This window comes from Hirundo rustica, chromosome 1 (assembly GCF_015227805.2).
Source record: "Hirundo rustica isolate bHirRus1 chromosome 1, bHirRus1.pri.v3, whole genome shotgun sequence".
NCBI lineage: Eukaryota > Metazoa > Chordata > Aves > Passeriformes > Hirundinidae > Hirundo > Hirundo rustica.
In genome coordinates, this window is record NC_053450.1 from 120,824,291 (window position 1) to 120,846,852 (window position 22,562).

At 37.4% G+C, this 22,562-nt stretch overlaps 1 protein-coding gene across 3 annotated transcripts in view; it reads left to right on the forward strand.

Annotated features, from left to right (window-relative positions):
• ANKRD28 (ankyrin repeat domain 28) overlaps nucleotides 1–22,562 on the forward strand; it is a 120,516-nt gene that overhangs the window by 30,749 nt on the left and 67,205 nt on the right. The window contains exons 1-2 of one of the 3 annotated variants that reach the window (XM_040085819.1): nucleotides 12,779–14,240; nucleotides 15,347–15,430. In XM_040085819.1, coding sequence (XP_039941753.1) covers nucleotides 14,124–14,240; nucleotides 15,347–15,430 — 201 coding nt within the window. In that variant the 5' untranslated portion in view covers nucleotides 12,779–14,123. Of the gene's footprint in view, nucleotides 1–12,778; nucleotides 14,241–15,346; nucleotides 15,431–22,562 lie in introns of those variants that run through there. The other 2 variants (XM_040085836.2, XM_040085829.2) reach the window with 2 other exon arrangements.

Below are 22,562 nucleotides of genomic sequence, written 5' to 3' on the forward strand. Positions count from 1 at the left end.
GTAAAAATATGCTGACTGGCAGTTTGCTTGTTCCATCTCTGTTAAGGCCAGTAGTTCTGTGGGACAAGAAGTTGGTGGGATGTTTCTCTGATATGGAAAGTCAATCTTTTTGTCCTTCTTGATCATGTTTTAATGTGACAGGAATTCCACTTCAAAATATGTAAAACAAAGCTTATATTAAGTAAAGATAAATGCTTGAGAATCTTTTCCTCTTCCCTTAGGCTTGGTAGAGATGGAGTAAAGGTTTATTTTTCCATTTGCTTTTAATAATTTTATTTTTTTTAAATGGAAAGTTTTGCAGATTTTGCCAAAATATTGACTTCTTTTTCGTTAATGTTTTAAATACTTCAGAGAACAGAATTCTAGTGTTCTTTCTTAGAAGGTCAAGAAATTGAAGTAGCATCTCTAAAGACATGATATAATGTAGCTGCTTTTCATTTTTAAAAACTGACAATATCCTCTAAATGGCTTTATCTTGCAAATTTAGGTAAAGATAAATATTTCAAAAGAATGAGTCTTTTTTTCTGTGGATATTAATGGTTTCTTGGACAGTGTTAATTCAATTAGCTTTACAGTATTTTCAAAGAGATGGTAATACCCCTAGCAAACAACATTACAGGCCTATTACATACATATTACTCTTTATTTTTCACAGTTGAAGACTTTATAATTTTAGTTAGCAAGGAGTAGCTTGTCAGGTTATCAGTTTTGAGATGTGTAGGGTGTGGCTTGACTATTCATATAGATAGATATGCCACAGAGTTCTCAGTCAAGAAGGAAAAAAATGGCAGAGGTTTGGTTTTACTTGCCACCTTGTTGGAAAGAGTGAAAAGTAACACACTTCTACTTCCAGTATGAGAATCTGGAGGAAGTAATGAATTTTATTAATATTTTTAGTTAGTCATGTGCGTAACTTTGAAGGTTTTCATGTACCTCAAAAAGTAAAAGGCTTTTGCGTAGTGCTAGAAATATATCCAGAGGCTATTTCTGTCATTTGGGGAGGAACATTTCCGGTCTCATTCTTCATGCAGCTGTAGTCCTGTTTATTTTCCTGGTCTCTCTCTTCTGTGAAGAGTTACAGTGGCTGTGGTTGCTTCTCTGCAGTTTTCAGGGTCTGAAGGTCTGAAGTTGAGAGAAGAGGTATCTTGTCCTTCTGTCTTCCATGATTCAGTGTTTGTGGGGGGCCAGAGTTCCTCACTGCTTATCAAAAATTAATGCCAATTAGTTTCTTACTAAGAGAAAAGGAGCAATCGACCAAATAATGTCATCTAAAGATTGACATTTCTAAAGAGGACAACGCGTCATTAAAAGAAAAAGAAATTAATCTGAGTTTTTAAAAAAAAGAAAAACAGGACTAAGAGAGTATAGACTTACTTAGTATTTTTTAAATGGCCATGAGGTGTCAGTGTATATCTAAAAAGAAACTTGGTTGATCAACACTTCTGAAAAAATAGTTGGTTGCCTTTATTTCCTAGGGCCTGAAATAATCTCTAGGGAGAAGGTTACAACAACTGAGTCAAGGCTATAAAAATTTATATCTGCATGACATCAAGGTTACATTTTCATAGTTAGGTGGTGGTTTTTAACCAAGATGTGTAAGTTTGTTGATGTATTTCTAGACTCTAGTTTGCAAACCAGTTCAGGAGTTCAGTGTTCTCTCTTCATTGCCCTGTGTTATGAGTGTGCTGGTTGCATGAGGTGTTTCTGGAGAAGACACTCCACAGCTTGGTATGTAAGATATAAAAAAATAGGACTACTCCTAACCATATTACTGACTTCTTGTTACTAAATATTGAAGTCTTCCTAACATATTTAGGTTTTATAGAAATCTGGTTTTGGTTTTTCATAATGCTTTAATAAAAAAAAAATTGTCTTGACAAGAAGAAGTAGAAAACAATTGCATATGAGATGCCCTATTTCCTCGTTTTTGCCACAAAACTGGACAAAATACTCTCCCTTTTTATACCCATTTATTTGCTGAGTGGGATTTGGTTTTTTGTAGGTTCTAAGATACCTAATCCTAAAGGATTTTTAGAGGCAAGGGTGTATAGAAGTAAATTTTCTTAATATTTTGAATAAGTAATATGCAGCAAATGTGTATTGTGTATTACATGCTGTGTTTTGATACCATCTTGCTGATTCTGTATGATAATACTCCTTTATAATGCAATTTGTTGGCTCTTAAGAATGCCAAAATTTACTTTCCAAGCTCTCCTCTAGGTGTCATCTTAATTGAATAAATCACTGATTTAAGCCAGTTTTAGGAAGATTTTAGGAGACATGAAGCCCAAAATAATCCTGATTGGAAAAAAAAAAAAATTACAACATGTGTCCCCCCCACCCCCCCCCCCCCCAACCTCACAAGTTTTAGATCATGTATGTATAAAAGTTGTAACTACCTTGTTGTGCTTGTATTTAACACATAAATTGCTTGTGTGTAGATTCTAGATACATAATTGGTTTTATCTGCTGCTTTTGAAGTCTGGGCCTTAAAAGTCTCTACTATTTTCTTTATAAAGCCATATGCTGTATAAATGCTGTTACTACTGTAGGGACAGTTTGATTAAAACAATTTCTGTGTTGCAAAATACGCTTTTTTTTTTTAAGGAAATTTACTGGGAGCAATTTGCATATTGAATCACGGGCGGAGAAACTTAGAATTCTTTGCATAACTATGGTTTTGTGTAGCTGGAAAGAATTTAAGGAGTGATCTACTTGGTTGTAATAATGTCCTAGTTTGGAAAAGTTCAGGTGTCGTGAAAACTGTTTTGAGATATTTTAAGGGAAATCCAAGGACTGGGATAGTTCTGATACACGGTTGGTGACGGGAGCTTGGTTGATGGGTGTGGGTTTGCAAAGCCGCCTCGGCGCTGTGTGTTGAGTGTCTGAACGCCCCGCTGCTCGGGGGCAGCTGCAGGCCCGTGGCGAGCGGACTCACACAACTCACCGGCAAAAAAAAAATAAATAGGGGCAGTTGGGTCATACAAATTGCCTGTGCTGGCTCAGGAAAGGGATGTGAATGTGCAAGGATCATGTGGGGAAGGGAGGAGTGAAGAGTTTGTCTGGTGACCAGCAGTTAAAATCAGCCTAATGCACTTTTCCAAATGTCACTTAAAAAAAAAAAAAAGCGACCTACAAATAACGAACAGCTTTCTAGGGTAATAAGAATTAAATTAGCATTGTAAAGTAATACTTCGTTGCATTTAATGAAATGTCATTTGGCAATAGACTTTTTAAGCAAAGTGCTTTTTAATCTTTTAAAAACAGAATTGAAAAACTGACAGGAAAAGTAACCAAGTAGTGAAGGTTGCGTACGTGCTCATATGCTGTAGCTATGTGTAAGAGCTCTCCTGAGAGCTGCTTCCCTTGTGGGCATCGTGGGGAGGATTCCTTGGAAGGTTTGAAGCAGGCAGGGCAGATTTCTGTCTGCAGCTGCTCTCCTTGCTCAGTTTGGGAAAAGCCACATCTATTTTGGCAGCTGCAGGAGTTTTAGATGAGGTCTCTCGTCCTGTAGCAGTGCCTGTGTGTGCGTGTGTGTGAATATGTGGGTTTTATCCAGCTGTGTTTTATAGAGTGTTTCCAGTTGCCAGACAGGAGCTTTTTCTTGGACATGAGGGAGATGTAAGGGGTTCCTAGAAACTTCTAGGAAGTTTAGCTTTCCCCAAGCAGCAAATCCTGACGCTTGAGGCAGCTATTGACACGCACAATTTTAAAGGTAATCAAAATAATTTGTGTATACAGTGACACTGACTGTTTACATACTGAAGAGAGAAAAATAAAATGTGGTATCCATAGCAACTGGGATTCATTTTGCTCACTTGCATACAGTATTTTGAGTTCCTGGTATGTATGGAAACCAGAATTTCACATGTGAGCAAGCCAGCTGCACTGTGGCTTCTGTGGTCACAGTCTATTCCTATCTACCCCAAACTGAATTAAAAGTATTGCACTAGTAGGAATGTTACATGCATTTTAGTATTGTAATAGCTAAATATTTATTTAAAAGTTTGTTCCAACTCTTATAACTCTTCTGCAAAGAGAACTGATTTTAAAAAAGTTTTCTTTAAAAGAAAACTTTCAAATCTTCTAAAAAAAAAATAATGTATTCAGGACCTTTCCCTCCCAAACTCCATCCTGGGAAAAAAGCCCTAAAGCCCTCACTATTAAAATGTGCCCCCCTTTTCCCTTCGTCTGTCCCTGCAACACTCATCCCTGGGTGGAACAGGGAGGGGGAGACTGGGTTGTAGGCAGATTGTACCATCACATGACTAATGAGTAGGAAAATCTGAACAGAAACTTTTAAAGGCCACAGCTTTTCTGTTTTCTTTTAGAGCTATGAAATAATTAAGCCTCCCCTCAGTATTACGGACTCCCTCAACTTTCTACTAGGAGAGTTTCAGTAGTGACAAAAATATTGAATAGGTATTTTGAAGGAGCAGATTTTGTAGTCCTTTTCTTACTGACAAAATCAGAGCTTTGTTTTGAATAGCAGAAATTATGTGGTCCTCTTAGAAAATATATACTGCTATCACTCTGTCATCCTAAATAGTTTCCTGATATAAACAGATAATGCATTTTAGTTCTTTTGCTTATCAGACTGAGTGAATAGCAGACATACATTTGAAGCTGAGGAAACTTTCCTTCCCTAAGATGGTCAGATTTGGAAGTGTTCTCTTCCTGATGCCCTTCTAGTAGAGGTAAAGCAGCCTGTACTGTATAGTTGCTCCTACTTAGGTTTTATCTTTGTTCCTCAGTCCAACCTGTGTTATTTCCCCTTTTGGTCATTTAACCACTGGAAGCCAGTGAGTGCTGTTTAACACTTCTTTGGATGCATTGCTCTGCTCTGGGTCTTAGTTTTTCACAGGGTGTTCATTACTTCTCACTCTTAATTGGTTTTATCTTCCTGTTTCTGTGGCTGGATTAACATTTTGTTAGTATTTGCTGCTGAAATAACACAGCTCTGAGTCCAAGCAAAACACGGACTAAGATAAAACCCTGCTAATATTGCTGAAATGAGACAGGTAATGGACTATTTGCTGGAGCAGCATATCCAAGCTGATTCTTGCAAACACTGCTAAAATCAAACTTAAATAAGCATAATTAGCAGTTGGAAGGTGGTGAGCTTTCTAATCTTGGCTAACAGAGATAGATCCACTGAGCTTCTTGAGTTTTGTGCTTTGGGAGGAGAGGAGAGGGAAAAAAAAATCCCAACTCTTTCGTTTTTACTAATTCTTTGACAGTTGAATGGTTCTGTTGAAAGCGAGTCTGTCAGTGTTGGGGTTTTTTTGTTGGTTTTTTTTTGAATAGGCAACTGCTGTTTGTTACTTGAGAAAAGCAACTGGTTCTGGAAATGTTCTAAACTGATGTGAGTCATCAGTGAAGGATTTAAATAGTTGAATATGATGTTTGTTTCCTCCCTTCCATGGCTCAAAATGGTATGAATCTTTTTTTTTAGTGTTTCCCAGATAATAGTCTGAGTGGAAATGTTATGTGTTTCTGATTCAAGTTCCTAAATGTTGGTGGAGCACTCCCAACCACTGCTGATTTTGGTCATGCAGGAATTCCATAGGAAGTTCTGACAAATGTATAAAAGCAAACATTTTGTAACGATGGCAACTTAGCCACAGGGATTGATGTGGCTGGTGACGTAAAACTTTGAAAGTCCTCTTCTGACTGTCATAACTGACTTGACTTTTCTGCCTAAAATGTATTAAGTGGTATAGGATAAAAATTCAGTCATGAGAACCACTTTTCAAGTGCGTAGAATGTCTTGTAGAATGCTAGAATTTGTGTTACATTTTTATATGGCTGCCTGCTACTGTTCCTGTCTTCCAAAATTGAGGTGCTTTTTATGAACCCACATCTTCTCTGTCGTTTCATATGCTCTCAGCCAATTTCAGCTTTCCTTGTTCTTTCTACATAACTTGGAGCATCAAAAATGGTGCATACTCCAATGTTAACTGAAATGGTACTGGAGAAAATTAGTTAGCTATTGAATTTTACAGGGGAAAGGGAAGGGTTTGAAAAGGAAAAGAATTGGCATGTCTGTGTTAAAGGAGGATAACCTTGATGTGACCTGGAAAGGACTAACTGATTTGTCTGTCATCCGAAGCTCATCAAACATGTTCCAATGAAAGGTTTTAAACGTCGTCAATTATAGTGGAGATTGGGATTGAATCAGAGTGGTTACTCACCATAGGCTGCAGAGCAATTCTCCTTTCTAGAAATCTATCTGACTACCATTTTCTTCTTCAGAAGCTCAGCAGCATGGCAGCCCAGCAGAGTTTTAATGCGGAAATGATAAACTTTATGCCAGATTTCTTGGCTCCAGTGAGAACCTCCTCGTTTTCAGTCTCAACACCAGCACTGTCCAGTGCTGAATCTGGATGTTTTGCATTGTGCTGCCTTTCCTTTAAGGGGGTTTCCAGCCTTCCAGCTAAAGAACCAAGGTTAGAAAAAGGGCAGAGGATAAAGGTTATTGGTTTACAGCCCATCCAGCTAAATGAGCCTCTGTGGGGAGGCTGAGCCCTTCAGACCAAATGTGATGTATTCCTAATCATCTGCTGGAGAAACAGCAGTTTGTTCAAAAACAAACCAGAAAAGCATACAAATCCAGGGAAATTGTGATTTCTTCTTTTCTCATGTAGCAATGAAAGATCACACTCAGGGGTTTTTTGAGTAAGCAGCTGCCAGGTGAGGATTGCTTCTTTTCCTTGGGATACAAACATAGAGAATTAGTTTCAGTGCATCAGAGACAGAAGAAGCCTGTTATGCCATACATTAGAAAATCCCAAGGAATTTCTGGTATTCAAGGATGCAGTCTCTGAGAGGCTTGTCGTGCTCTTGTGTGTTAATAGTGTCTGTCCTTGAATCCCATATGCCGTTCACAAATCCCTCAATTCCTACTGAAGAGGGAAGAACAAACCTATTGCATGATGAAAAATAAGGCAATGTTATGTTGACCTTCTGTAATGAATAATGAGTTTGATTCTTTTTTTTCTCTGCGGGAACAGTATTGCAGGAAGACATTTTCAAAGAGGAAATATGTAAAATCAGCACTTCCTCTGTTCATCTTGAGCATGACCATAGATCAGTAGAAAAGTAGATCAAAGGAGATGTCCTAATTCTTCTCAGCATATGCGTGCATCCACAGGCCCAAAGGGACTTCTCTTAGTTGTTTTACCAGCTGCACTAATATAATTTAGTAGGATCATATTTTAGTTAATTTATAGGAGTGTGAACAGTCTTGTTGTAAACATTTTCAAAGCAAGGTGATAGATGATATAAAACTATGATTAGGAATTCTGCAGTCATTCATTTGCTCCAGCCAAGCCAGCTGTTTCCTCTCCTTGGGAAAATGTAATAGCATCGTTCCCTGAAGCATCAGGCTGTCAGTGCCAGCTGTGACGGTGGGTTGGTCTTCCAGTGTGTCTGGGTTGTTATTTCTGCTCTGCTCTTGTTGGCGTTCCTGTCCAGCCCCACCTCCCAGCAACAGGCAGGCTGTGCTGGGAGAGAGAGGATGGTTGACATGTGAAAGAGCAAACGGGGACTGCTGAGACAGCCTTTGATTTTTGTTTTGTTTTTGTCAACTCTGCTGTTAGAGCTGGTGTGCACAGCTGAAATTGCCACCCTCAGTAATTATTCCTGGAAGGACACTGTAGTTATTATTGTAATTGATGCCATTTTCAATGCCAAAACCCAAAATTGGCCGTGGACATGATCTGAGCTGGAAGGAGCTAAGGAGGCCAGAAGAGTTGCTCCTATCAGTGTCTTTTCAGCCTTTGCTCTGCCAACAGGTGTAAATACTTTTAACAAAACTGTGGACCTTGCTTTTTGTATTATGAAAACATTTTAAAAAGCTGTCATGCCTGCAAAAACCATAAGTGTACATCTAATAATTTTGTGTCTGTGTGGGTTTAACAAGTGCTGAAGTGTTTTGCCTCTTTGACTATACTGGTATTTTAAGATATCTTCTCCGTTTTCCAGCAGAAGTCCTCTTTTTTCACTTGCCTTCTCCCCCCACCAAAAAAAAAAAATTACTTAAAATCTGTTTTCTGTCCAAAATCCACACCACAGTAGCTAAAGTAGCTGTCAAGATCTTTATCTTCATGGATGCAAACTTACCTTAACTATTCGTAACAATACATGTGGATAGGCACACCTTTTTGTGGTCTCTCTTCCCTGAAACAGGAGTTGTTTTGACTTCTAGTCAATTGTACAAGTCTGCCAATACCACCATCAGACTTGTGTGGTTGTTATTTAGAAAAGCTGTTGGATGTAATAGCTGTCTTCTGTTTCTCAGAAGACAGAGACGTGGCTGCTGTTGGGTGCAGCTGATAAATGAACATTTTCTACAAAGTACCTTGAGACTGTGAATTCAGACAGACTGGAGGACTTCTTTTATGTACTGTGTGTTAATGTAAGAATGAATTGTTGATTTTGATTACAAGGTAGTACACTGAAAGTGCACAAGGCACCTCCTCCAGCCAGTGAGTTTAAATCTGGCCTAAAAGGAGAGTGTGCTGGGGGTTATCCTAGCTAGAAAACATGTTGGAAGATGCAGGACTCTCATATTTTCACTTTCTTTTAAGAGAAATAGGAGTTGTATTTGCTTTTCTGGGTTTGTGCACAGTTTGATTGCTGGACTCCCTATTTTGGACACCAAAGATAATTATTTAAGGTATTTACTTGTCCTGTATAATGGTGGCTGTATGGTCCTTCAGCCAAGAGTTTGTCTGTAGGTGTAATTGTTCAGACATATAAACGAGAAGTCTTAAAAAGAAAAATGCTTAGTAGATTTTAACATTTTCAAGGTGCTTTTTTGCTCTTTGATCAGATGATATTTTTAACAAGTTACAGAGTGTTTAGTTATACAACTGAAGTTTATGTCTGAATCATAGACATTTTTATTATTAACTTCTCTTATGTTACTCCAATTGAAAAATGTTAGAATGAACGCTGGATTGTTTTTCTTCTTTGTATTTGTGTTTCAGTTTCAGCTGAAATGGCTGTTCAGATACTGGATTTTGTTAATTACCAAGTGTTCCAAGATAATATGTTCTTTAAATAATAAGTAGTTCTTTAGATTAACAGAGGCTGTATAATTGCGTGAGAAAAAGTAGGACTTGCCTATGGTATCATGAGGTGCAAGCAGAGCTATTTTGCTTGTCCTTAGAAGCAGAATTGTGGAGTCCAGGGGTTAAAACTATTCTGCAGATGCTCTGGAATAAACAGAACAAAACTGGGAAGAAAGGTACTAATTTCTTGCTTAAGAGTGTTCTCTTTCCTGACTCCACCTCATTCCCTCAGGAGAGGGGAGGAAACAGCAGAGGAGTTCAGATGAGTGACTCATGAGAAGTATTCTAGAAGTATTATAACTTATATTCATGGTGATGCTGAGCACTCATCTCTGGCTGGATGTGATAAAAGCAGCTTATACTGGGGCATGCCTGTTTACTTAGAGTTGTAGCTGTTAAAAGCAGTCTTTGCCTTCTTAAGAAACACACAGACTAGGTATTTGCCTTGCAGAGTTGATATACAACTTGGTTCTAAGTTTTTTTCATTTTTACTGGAGCCTGACAGAATAATTGTCTTCCTTTCCTAGATCCTTTTAATGATACAAAGTATTGCCCGAAACCAGTTGGATTAACCTCAGCCCGGAAAAAACTTGGTAAATGCTGCTTGGCAGGAGAGAAATCTTTATTTGAGTAGATCCTTTGATACTGAATGTCCTCTGGTTTTCTATGTCAACAGCAGTGCTGCTACAGTCTTCTGCTCATTTGTTCCTAGAGAAGAGGGCAGATCTATAGAAAGGGTTGATATTTTTAGCTGATTCAGAGTTCATGTTTTTTCTGTCTAGTGTAGATGGCAGACATCTGTGTTTTAACCTGCGGGTTGCATCCTTGTAGCATATTCTCTTTATATGCGCCCATTAATTGAAACTTGATTTAAAGACAAGTGTAGTTTGAAAATTGCAACACTTTTTTTTTTTCCCTTACAGCTATCATGTCAACCAAAAAAGCCTTTATTTTCGCAAAAATGCGTTATCATCATTGCACTTTTAAATTTTGAGAGTAAAGTGTGGAGATCTTACTTTGCTAACAAATCTTGTGGGGGTCATCAGATCACCACTCAAAACCCTGTAGGCATGGCATTCTTTTTTTAAGTTAGGCCATTTTTGAGCCTTCTTTCCTACTTCTTGTTTCATAAGCTTTCTTATTAGAAATAGATGGCATTTGGAGAAGATGGTTGGTGATGACCTGCTGTCTTCAGTTATTTTAAGTTTTATTAATACAAACTGTTTGGCATGCAATGTTCTTTATACCTTCGCAAAGTTCTGTTATGTTTCCTAAATTAGTTCAAGGAATAGAAGCTTAAATTAATCATCTTGAATTTACTCTGCTTTCATTCTCTGTTACTCTTAACTCTTCTACGCAGAAAGTTGTTAGTCTACATAAGCTGCTGAAAAATTGAAACCTTAGTTTGGTTTCTCACAGTAGAATTCTAAACAGCTTTTGGTTTTTAGAAGACCTCTTAAGGTAACATTAGAAACAGCATTTTGCACATCAGAAAATACTCTGGATGGTTTTTTGAACTTGAGTGGAAAGGTGATTAGAGATGTTGTTTGCATTGAGGTGAAGCTTTTGGTTGAAGGGGATGTAAGGGGAAAATGTCAGTTAATAGTGAGCAAAAATTAAATAAGCAGAACTAGGTTTTCCTTTGGTTATGGAAGTAATTGCTCACACAGAGTCCTGTCATGAGTAGGGTGTTTTTGCTTACTTACATGGTTTAGATTGCTATAGAAATCAATATAATATTGACTCAGTTGTATTGGTTCTCTTTCTAATGCAAACTGTGACGTACTGGCTTTTAACTCTCTGTAGTAATGTCACAATTCCAAAATGTATAGTGTACTTTTTAAGGTAACTATTGAATTTCTAGCTGACTTTGAAGCATTAATTACAAAAGTAAAAAAGGGACTACGTTCAGGTAATTTGAACTAAATTATGCATTTTCTATATCTAGCAATGTGTCCAGTTTGTAATTCCAAAGAAAGCATATGGAACCCATGGTATTTGCTTACTGTACAAATGTACCGACTCTTGAAAAGTGTTCATTTACACTGAACATATGGGCTTAGATGGAAAACCATTATCTAGCAAGTGTGTGTGTATCATATGAAGCTTGAGTATGCATTTTGCCAGTATTTGCTTTTACACATAAATCTGATATATAATTATTTTTTAAAGCATGTTTAGTTATGCAAATAAGCTAAAGTGTCTGTTCCTTAGGATTTTTTCACAAATAGAAAGCAAGCTATTTTTTATGTTCTGGTTGTTGCATTCCGTAGCAGACAGTAGGGTGTTGCAATACCTGAGCTTTGAGGATGTCCATAGTTTATTAGAACTGCTTCTGCCGTGGCCAAGAAGAACATGAGCTATCATATGTACTCATGTAAATCTGTGTTGTTGCTTTTTAATAAATGGCTGAAATGCTAGAACAAAGCAGTGTGGTGTACAAAACATTGCTTTTTTTGTAACTAAGAACAAAACTATGAGATTTCAAAACAACTAGACTCTATGTAATGAACAGAATATATTTATAAAGGTATTTGTTAGTCTTGAGAAATTTTAATCTGAAATTTCATGATGAGTCAGAATCTGGTGCTATATTCTGCCAGGCCAGGACTCTTGAGGTCAGGGAGTCCTTGGCCAAGGTACCTCTTTTGCACTTAAGAAACTTTCACCTGCATAAAGGGAGGTGTTTAAGCAACTTATTATGTTGCAATGAAGCTTCTGTAGACATTTTTGCAGAAGAGTTCATGTAAGCTTTTCCTGCCTGTGACCCCCAAATGTGGGAATTCAGTATGTCTATTTATATCCAGACCATTTACACACCATTTAAACCTGTCTTTCTCTCTGTCCGTGTTCCTGTGTGAAACCTGAGTGTAAATACTTTATTGAAGAGCTATAATCTTGCTCACCATTGACAAATTCTGCTCTTAGCAGCCACTGAGGGACATCAGAATTGCCTTCATGCTGCACAGCAGGAGCAAAAACCCTCCCTCTGTTCCTGTAACACTGAAGCTTATCCAGCAACTTTTGACAGAAGCCATTTACATAATACACCCACGAGCCAGCACCACTTAGGCAGATTGAAGCTGAAGTATTTATTCAGCAAGTTGTAGGGCTTCATAATATGCTTCATTATTATGGTATATTTTAATAATATATTAAATTATACTTGATTTAATTTTTTTTCAAGTTGAGATTGTGTTTGTCTGTACTAATTGCAAAAACCTCCCGGGTTTGGTCATTAATAGCTGGCTTTTTAATAGCCTACTGCTTTAAGATTTAACTTTTTATTTAATTTTCCAAGGATTTATGTGGGGCACTTGTTGTCTTCAATGGGTTAAGTGAGGACTGTTTCGCTGCTCTGACCAGTGCCATATGAAAGCAGTTAAAGAGCTGGAATTTGTTTACTGCCTAAAGTGTAGTTAGTCAGCAGAGCCAGTACACCGCATTTCTTTGTGGCTTTTAGTGGAAAATATTAAACAGTCGCTCTTTCTTCAGTTATAGAATTTTTACGTTTTCTGCTGCCTTAGTCACCGGGCTGGCGCAGACTGCAAAGACTGCCCCCCCAAAAAGCAAAAGGCGGGTTTTTTTGGTGCCAGAGGAAGTTACCCTGGGAGCTGGGTGCTCTGGTAAGTGTGACATGTGAGCATTACTAGGCATTTCACCCTGCCAGGCTGCAGGCGCTGCTCGCCAGGCTGCCGCTCAGAGGGAGCGCTGCCGTGGCAGTGGCTGGTGCGCCGCTCCTGCCCACTCGGACTGCCAAGCTGCTTTTTGAGCTTTACAAGGCTATCTGCTGATTGTATAATTTAATTTGTCAAGGAAAAAAACTGATAAGCAGAAGCTCCAGCTGAAGAGGAGAATCAGGTTGTCGCAGTGACAGATGTTCGAATAAAGAAGTTGGCTCATAGAAGATGTACAGAGTCTGATTTTTTTTTCCCTTATTTTTCCTCCTCCTCTATCGGAATGAAGACTATCATGGGAACTGCATTCACATGGTGATCAAAAGAAACACTTGAGTGATGAACTGCTTTTGCAGAAGTCGTCTAAGGCAGTAATTGGAGCTTTTGTGTGCAGTAGCTAGCTTGTTTTGCTGAAGCATTCCTCCGCAACAGTATTTCTGCCTTACGCATTCCCTGATGGAGAAGCCACAGCTACTGCCTGGTGAAGGAAGAACGAACGCTCCGCATTGCTCGTGTCCCTGACGGAGTAACAGCGGCTGCTTTGCTTTTGCTGGATTCAGCCGGCAATATTATTCAAGGAGTTCATTGTCCCTGTGGTCTGACTCATCGCATGTAAATGTGCTGCAGCCGTGCTGCACGTTGCAGCTCTTTTCTTGCATGGGAAAGAATTATTTTCCTCTGAGCAGGTCCTGAGTAACTGCTGGAACCGAGATGTGTTTTTCTGTCTGGACTGTTTTTGACATTGTGAAAGGAAGCTATAGAATGGCAGGATGATCGGGAGGCGCGTTTATTTTCAGTCACCAGCAAGCCTGGGAGGGTTGATTTAAACTGACCTTGCAGGAGTGGGAATAGCTGCGGCCGTCTCTCTCGGGGCAATTGTTCCTTGTTCCGTCCTCTGCAGGACGGAGTCGTGTCTTCTGCAACAATGACTTCACTGTGGGGGTAGAAGGGCGCTGTGGAAGTTGTGACATTAACAAAGACAAATTTGCTCGCGAAAGGACAGCTGTGTGCGACATTGAATGCTGTTCGAATGGGATTGGATCTTGGGATATTTTTATCAGCTGTTCCACAGTTTTGTTATTGTGGTTTCGATGCTTAGGGACTTTTTATTTTCTAAAGAACAACTTTTTTTCAGCAGTGTCTTGAACATCTTGTGTTGTTTAAGTCTGGAAAATGAAGTGTGAAGGGGGATTGGAGTGTCCCTTTCTAGATGCTAAGACACCAGCAGTAGCACTCACAAGTTTGTGAGGGCATGTGAAACAGGTGAAAGTATTTCCTCTATGGTCACTACTGCAATACCTGCAGTCTGCTTCCAAAAATACCGTTGTTGGCTTTTTTTTGTTTGCTTTTGCTTCCTCAAACGGATCGAATGAGTCGAGTCTGTATTGTTGTTTTGGAGGAGGAGGAAGATGATTCTCCCACATTTATTCCCAATTTACCTCAGGAAAATGTATCTGTACATCCATCACCCTCTGGAAATGTGCTGGTAAGACATGTTGTTTGTTGGCATATTTCCTGCTTGTAATGCTGTCTCAAATACCAGTAGCTATGTTCCTAAGATTAGGATGAATACCCACAACGTTGAAACAAGACAAGGTGATAAAATCTGCATGTAATAAATACAGAAAAAGCTGAAACTTAGTGGTAGAATTTATGCTTGCAAGGTCCATTCTGTTTCATGTAACCTTATTTATGGTGTAGCAAGAACAGGTCTCGATTCTTGTGTAATAGCAGTGGGGTTTTAGAAGGCTTGGGGAACTGTTTTGAAGTAAATGGGTTTTCCCTGCTCCACTTCTCACTCTTCAATAGTACATTTTTGCAGTACCACTTTAGAAGCTGATGTGATCATTGTATTATAATTATATGCTGTGTTTATTTTGAGAACTGATAGAATATATCGTTTTATCAAACTAGAGCAATTCTATGCTAAAACAAAAATTAACATAAGTCACAATCTTGGTATAACTGTTAGACTCAAGTTAGCACTTTCTGGAAATGATCAACACCAGGGACTGTGCTTTTATTACTTGAAATTATTTTATTCTGTCAAGTGACTGACTTAAATCTTGCTAGCATACCTCAGCAGCTTTTCTTACTTACTAAGAAATCCTGCTATATTTAGTAATAGATGTGTGAGTGTGAATTTGTTACCATACTTATCTGATGCTCTTTGCTTTCCCACTCTGTCTAAACAGGTGAAAGACTTCCAGTAACTTGAGTCACTTGCTAATGTAAAAGGGGATTGTTTGCTTATACTGTATAGAATTTGCAGCATGTAATGACAAACCTAATTTTGTTCTAAGGCGTTCTCTTTTCAGCTGTTAGAAGCTTGTCTTCTCAGCTCCTTTTTTTTTTTTTTTTCCTTTCACAAATATATTTAATTGACTTAGAGGATGTCCGTGTGTTTGAGGTTTTTAAAACTTGCAATTTCTTTGATGCTAAATACTGGTGCTGGTTTCTTTTTTTTACTGCCTGGAATGGGGTTTTTTTATCATTACCTTGTGTTTCTGTTATATATCAAAAAAACTGTATGAACATCACTAAAACCTAAAATGGGGTTTTATTTTAAGATGTGTTTTTTCTTCATTTCAGCCACCATTGGTTCAAGCTATATTTAATGGAGATCCTGATGAAGTTCGAGCACTAATATTTAAGAAAGAAGATGTTAATTTCCAGGTAAAATCAAATATCATTATCTTTGAATATATTTTACTTTTGAATATATCTTAATTTTGTTTGTTATATCTTTCTGCTGTACTAATCTCTTTAAAACTTTGGTAATTCTTGAGCTGTACATTTTATATACTAGGCTAAGTAGAGCCTATACATACACTTAATAGTGGGAATCAGGTGTATAGCTTTACAGATTTGTGTGACTAGTAAAGACCTAATTTTATATTCTTCATAAATGCTAGTTCTGCAGTGCTTGGGTAACTGCAAAGTTTGTTTATACAGTTGCATCAGACTCATTTACAGAAAGCTGGACTGGTTGAGTGTGACGCTATGTAGACTTGAAGCCTATTTAAATTGAATATAGCATATAGTATATATTAGACATTTATAAGAACATAGTCTGGGGTTTCAGTAGGTACATTTAGTAGTGGATTTTAAGCAGGGAAGCCTGGTGATTATATTAGTAAGAATGAGAAACTGGGTTTATATTTTTGCAGTGCTGCAAACTCAGGCACTGCAGACATAAAAATTATACTAAAATGATACTGAGTTTGTTCCATTGGGTGAAATTCAAGATTTGAACAGCATGCAATTACTGTATTTCTATTAAAATTCTTATATGTGTGTTTGACACTATGAAAGATAATATGGCATAAACTACATGGATTAGAAATTGCTTTGATTATTACAGCAAACTGACACAAACCATTTGGGGCTTATGCTACAGGAATGTGTATAGCTGTTTCTCCTTCAAATGCCTCAGAACAAGAGTCATGCTAAAAGGCAAAGGCTAAGATATAGTTGTTACCTAGGGGCCCATTTAAGACCATGGTTGTTTACACTTTCTTCTGAGGAGATGTAAACCAAAAGCAAATATTTAGTTTGGTAGGTCTCTTTTGACATTTAAAATCATTCTGCAGGATTTACAGCTGTGACATTTTCAGCTTTTCAGCGAGCTGAAAAATCCCAGTGTATGGGAGCCCTCTGATTGTCTTGAAGAGCTTGAGTAGGAGTCTATGTAAAGAAATTTTCTGTCAAATCTGAAGCTTTTTGATAAGGTTGGACTTTTTTTCCTCTTTCAGGAGTTATGTGTGTCCTTAAGCAAGATTGTCTGATAAATTATACCAGAAGACTTAATATTCTTTTTAGTTATGAGAGCATTAGTTTTGTGTCCTTCCCATGGCTGCATCTATATGCTCCGGTCACATTGCCATTTTTATTTTTAGAAATTTGTGTTGTTAGTTTGTATCCTTCATGTGTTAAAGTCAAGTTTAGCATTGGTAGCTATAGAGCTTGTAAAGAAAGTTAGGTTTACTATCTTTTTTTTATTATGTATTGCCAGAGCTTCTGCTGTATTTCAGTATGTGTGTGGGAGTGGTTTGGTGTTGGGTTTTGCTCTTTCTCAAGTTTTGTCAAACAGTTGCAAATAAATAGGGAGACAGGAAGTCAACTGATGTGCTTAAATAGGAAAGCTCATAATTTTTTGCTGTCTTTGAAGAGAATTACTTCAGATTGCCAGGTACTTACAGGTAGAATAGTCAAAATCTGGAGGGTTTATATTTTATGTCTTTATTTTTTTTGATATTTTATTCCTTTCTGTGGATACTTCTCACTTTAATAGAATACGTGTGCACTAGGTATTAGCCTAGTAAGGCCCAAGGTGTGGTTAGGGTCCACACAGGACATATGTGCCATTTTTTCACAACCACTTTCTTCAGCATAGGGAGATGCTAATAATGCATAATAAACAGATAACCACTGTTTATTATTTATTATTATTGGCAATCCTAGACATACTACAGTATTTAATATTAGATTTACATTTATCCCTCAGATGCTGTTTGTTGGGATTAAATGAACATGTAGATTCTCTTGTTGTCTGGTAAAAATGAAGTAGACTGCCCAGTATATTTTTTTGTGTGTCTTTGTGCGTTTTGTTCCTTCCCATGGGTTTTTTGTTGGAGATGTCCTTGACTGGAGGTAATCTGTCTCTACATAAGTCTAGATCCAGAGTTGCTCCCTGAGTTATGTGTTACAAATTGTTGTGGACAGAAGAAGGGAAAAAGTAAAGAAAATTAAGTAGTTATTCATATTCCTAAAAAAGAGAAGGATCGGAAGGATACTAAAGAGAAGAATTTGACCATTGTGGATTGTATTAGACCAGTGTATACACTGGATTTTTTTCCACTTTGCTATCCAAGTATTTCAGTACAGTTATTTGAATTCATTCCCTCCAATGCCTCTGCAGAGTAATTTCCCCCTTTCAAGAGTAACTAATTATTTTGCAGTTTGTATTCTAATAGTTGAGATTCCTTCCATCCTCCCTTCCCCTGTGCACAGGCTGGGCTCTGTAACTGGAGACCCAGCAGCATCCTGTGAGTTAATTTTGCCCAAAAGTGAACTGAAGATAGAGCTGTTGGACATCTTTGTTGAGACGGTGACATTCATCTAGGAAAGTTTTTTTATGATGAAATGTGGATATTTTTTCCTTCTGTTTCATCCAGCTTCATTTACCTTCTTACTTTTACGAAGTCTTTCTGATCGTGGGTTGCTGTGTGTGACTGTAAGATGATGTACAAATAGCAAATGGGCTTTTATCAGGAGGAAGATTGTTCTCTGTTCATGTCACACCAGCCTCTTGAGTCACAGGCTCAGTTTAGATATAGAAAGTATGTATTGTATTCTGTCTGCTCTTGCAATCTTTTGTGAAGAAAGAACAAATCGAGTGTATCCCTAGCTGCTTAAACTGGGTTTCCAAAAGGCTTTACCCTCTCTGCAAGCTGGAAATGTGCTGCTCTTTGTAGACAAAACTGATTTATAGGAACTTTACTCAAATGTATTGTTTGGAAGGTGTACTTTCCTGAGGCTCCAGTTAATGGAAAAAAAACCCAAGGGGAAGGGATTACTTCTCACTCCTCTTTCCTCAAGAAACTTTGAATAACTGTAGCTGCTTTTTTAATGAATCAGGCTTAAATCACGTGTATCATGTTTCAAACATCGTAGAGTTTCTGTTACAAGTATGGCTTTTGCTGTGCTCTGTGTGTGTGTTTAAAAATTACTATTATTGCTTGGTACCATCCTGAGCTTTTGAGACGTGACAGAAAGGAAAATACTGCATGATAATGGACACTATTTAATATCTATTAGTTAATGGAGATCCTCAACATTTCCTGCTCTTGCTGATTAGATTAGTGTGGCTGGTTTGAATTTGACTTTCCAGCAATTAGTTTTAGCTAACTGAATGATTTCAGCATTGTATTTATAAATTAGCATTGGTTTGGGCTTTTCTTTTTCCCTTAAGATTTGGAGACCTGTTACTGTTTTAAACTCTGCCATTTCTGTTTGTAATCAAAACTCATATGATGTATGTTTAGTTTAAAAGATCATGAAAATGGACTATTTCATCTCAGCTATTAGTTAAGAATATAAGTCTCTCAAGAGAATACCAGCTCACTGTCAAAAATGATTTAAAGGTTGCAAATCTGACTACTGAAGTGATTGTTCAAAATCAGAACAATTTTTCCTCCTCCTAGACCTATTAGGGTAGTATTATTTCTTGCCATGAAAATTGATACTTCAGGTAACCCAATATGCATTTTTTTATAACCCCATTGCACTTGATCTTAGCAGAAGGGATGAACATCTGATCCTCTCTGGAACTGGTGTCAGTGTGCCCCTTGCTCTTCTCTTACTAAAGCCAAACAAGCTCTTTTTTTTTTTTTTTTGAGAATTCCCAAAATCAAGCAGATCTCTCACAATGCTCAAAAGTGCTCAATGTTGCTATATAAAATAGTAATATTGAGATATGTGGCAAGAGACTTAAACATCAAGTACCTGGATCTTACTATATACTGTGCATTGTGAGATTAAAATAGATTTAAACTATGAAATGTTCTAAGTCTGCTTTATGTGTGAGTTGGTGGTTTTTTTCCCAACATAAAATGTAACAATGGGAAGTTAAATTCCTCATACTGTACCATTACAGCCATTGTTACTCTATAGCAATCAGAGTTCCTCTGTATAATTTCTGTTCTGAATTATTGATCCAGCATGGCTCTTAATTTAATGTCTTTTTTGTAGAGTAACCACAAAGTAAAAATTCACCTGTGCTGCTATTTTGGGAAGAAGGGAGAAACAAAACAAAGCCATGGAACCAAATGATCTTTGGCGCTCCCTAACCCACCTATATTAGATAGAAGTGAAATGTTGCCCATAAATCCCAAGTTTTGTTTGTGGGACTGACAAGGGGTATGAACCTCTAGCGCCAAAGTGCTGGGTACACACAGGATGGCTAAAGTTGTGTCTGACTGGTATTTTGAGGGGTAGGGTGGCTCCATGGATGGCTGTTCCAGTGGGCTTCATTCCCAGTCCTGCCAATTCTTCTTTGTTTATTTTGCATAGTAGGAGAATGCTGCTGGATGTTGTTCTAGGGTAAGACGCAACATTAGGTTATCCTACTCTGCAGGTCACTGTATATAGTGAAAGAGGAAGAAAATTTGCTTTTTGGTCTAGCAACAAGTCTAGGACTCCTTATACAGCATCGGGTCTGGGTACCAGGAAAATAAGATTATTGAGGATCTGAAATATATTAGTAATTTAAGAATGAATAAGGAAAAAATCAGTACAGTTTAAATAACAAAAAAGGTTCTTTGAGACGATGGTTATGGTCAGCAAACCCCTAAAAGAGGTTAAATAGTGAAAATAGGTAATGGATGTATGGCTTTCATCTTTATACTTTACCTCATTGTTTGAATTACTGGAGTAACAGGTGTTTTTCTGTACACTTGAGAGTGCAGTGTAGAACAGGAAAGTCTGAATTATGTAGCTGCAATATGGAACATCCTATAAGATTTAATGAAGTTACATGTTCTGATCATACAAATGAATCCTGTGCCTATTTCAGACATTAAAAGATTTTTTTTTTAATATGTTGTTCTGTGGGAAATTGTAATTGCTTTCTAATTTAGCAATTAGATTGAAATATTTCTCAGTGTAAAGAACCTTACATGAGTAAATATCATAGACTTGCTTGAAAACAAATGAACAAGAAGCCATAATTTGTAACAAGGTAAAAATAATTGTTAGGTATTTTCTTACCTTTGTGTTCACAATCTTTCTGTAGCAAATTATTTTACCTATTACTAATGTGGATTTTCTCATTTGTTTGGGGGTTTTTTAGAAAAAGTATCCATACAGACTACAAATGTGAATTCATTTTAGTTTGACTTATCTGTGCTTCTAGAAACTTCTGTGCATTAATTGATACGCAGAAAGTGTTTGAGCTATGCCTTTTGTTATCAGTGCCTTTGTAACTTCAAGTCGCTGTTAGTGTAAGAATTTGCTGGTTGGGACAGCTGGAAGGAGTTCTGAAAGCAGGTTAATACGTGATGCTCTTTGAACAGGGATGGTTGATGTGCAGTGCCATGCTTCTGTGCTTTTGGTGAGGGCAAGACTCAAAGAGGCTGTTTTTAACAAGGAGTAGAAATAGTTTTGAGAATGGGGGAGAAGACTTTGACAGTTTTTCAGCGATTTGTATGGACCAGATAAAAGCAATGGGAAGACAGGTATGTCCAAACAGTGCTCCTTTCCACTTCAGGAATGCTGGCACTGTTGAGCAGGGAAAGGAGTTCCTAGTGGTCTGTGGTTTGGTGCACTCAGAGTATGTTTGCGGGGGAATAATTTTCCAGGCCAGTTCAGCTGTAATACCTCTTGGTTCTAGAGAAAACTTTGGGCAATCACAGCAAAGCTACCCTCTGATTTTTGTACCTAAACTGGTGAGAGTGCATAGTGGTTAAAAACGAGTGTAAAGTAGCAAAAGCTAAGCAGGGGTTGTGAAAAGTTTTTAACTCTTCGAGCTGTATTTCTGAAGAGGTGATATGATGGGTTTGCTAACCAGTCTATTTGTCCCAGACATGCCTCATGCCAAATGTTGGTAACTATTTTGTCAGGTTCCTGCAGGCAAATCAGATGACTTACAGGAAGAACTTTTTCATTGGCAACTAGAGTTGGCAACAAAAACTTGAACTAAAGTATTTGTTACTGTGGAGCAGCATCTTACTGTATTCCTTGGCAGGACAGACGTGATGTCTGGTTTGCTCATTTGAATGAGAGGGACGAATTAAAAAGATGCCCAGAAAATGATAAAATATTATAAACAGCACAATTTATTTTTTTTATAGGTCAGGTTATACACTTTTAGTTGTTTAGCTGTTGCCACTGCTTAAGAGTTTCAATCTATTACGTATTTTTCTTCTCTATTAGTGTCAGTTGCTGTTTTTTTAATTGGGTCTTTTGCTAATTTCCAAACGCAGGCAAGCTTTTAATAAAGAGACACTGTAGTTACTGTAACTTGGACACTGTAGTTATTGTAACTCAAACCATCTAGACTGTCACGGTAAAAGTGTAGCTGCAGTAATACTTTGGAGGAGTGCACAGTTTAGACCTGTTAAAATAAAATATTAAAATAAAACCTGAATTTAGGGCCTTCTTTCAGAAAATGTTGTTATATCTAGAGTCTCTAATCATAGCAAAGAAGTATTTAGTGAAAAATGGTGACTTTTGAGGTATTAATAAAGTGCACAGAAATATTTGCATGTTTTCTGCTATACTGAGAACACCTTTTTTTCCTCAGAGATAGTTAGAATAAGGACAAAATTAGTTTCCTATCTTTGTAATGGGTTTTTTATAGCTGGTGCATATCTTACTATTTATATGTTCACATTATAGCAATCAAATCTAGAGGAAAAATTGTTTTAAAACTGCTTGCTAATCTCCCATGTTATTTATGTATTTAAAAATCTGTTCAACCTTGAAGTCCTTTCTTTCTCCACTAGAAAAGTTTCTGCTCGAACATTCTTTCTGATATGTTTTTATCTTCAGTTTAGAGTGTAGCAGATTAGGGGGATAAAATTAAAGGTATTTGTGAGTTTGGAAGACTTTTTAATATGATGAGAACATAGGATATGTTATAGCTTAGAACTTGGTGCTAGTTATTTTAATTCCGTTTCATCCTTTGGATTTTCAAGCAGTAATTCCCCCTCAGTTTTCCTGCAAATAAGACCTGTATATTGAAAGAACACATACATGTGTATGCCTGCATGCAACTTATATATAAAATGTAAGCTTACTTCTTTAA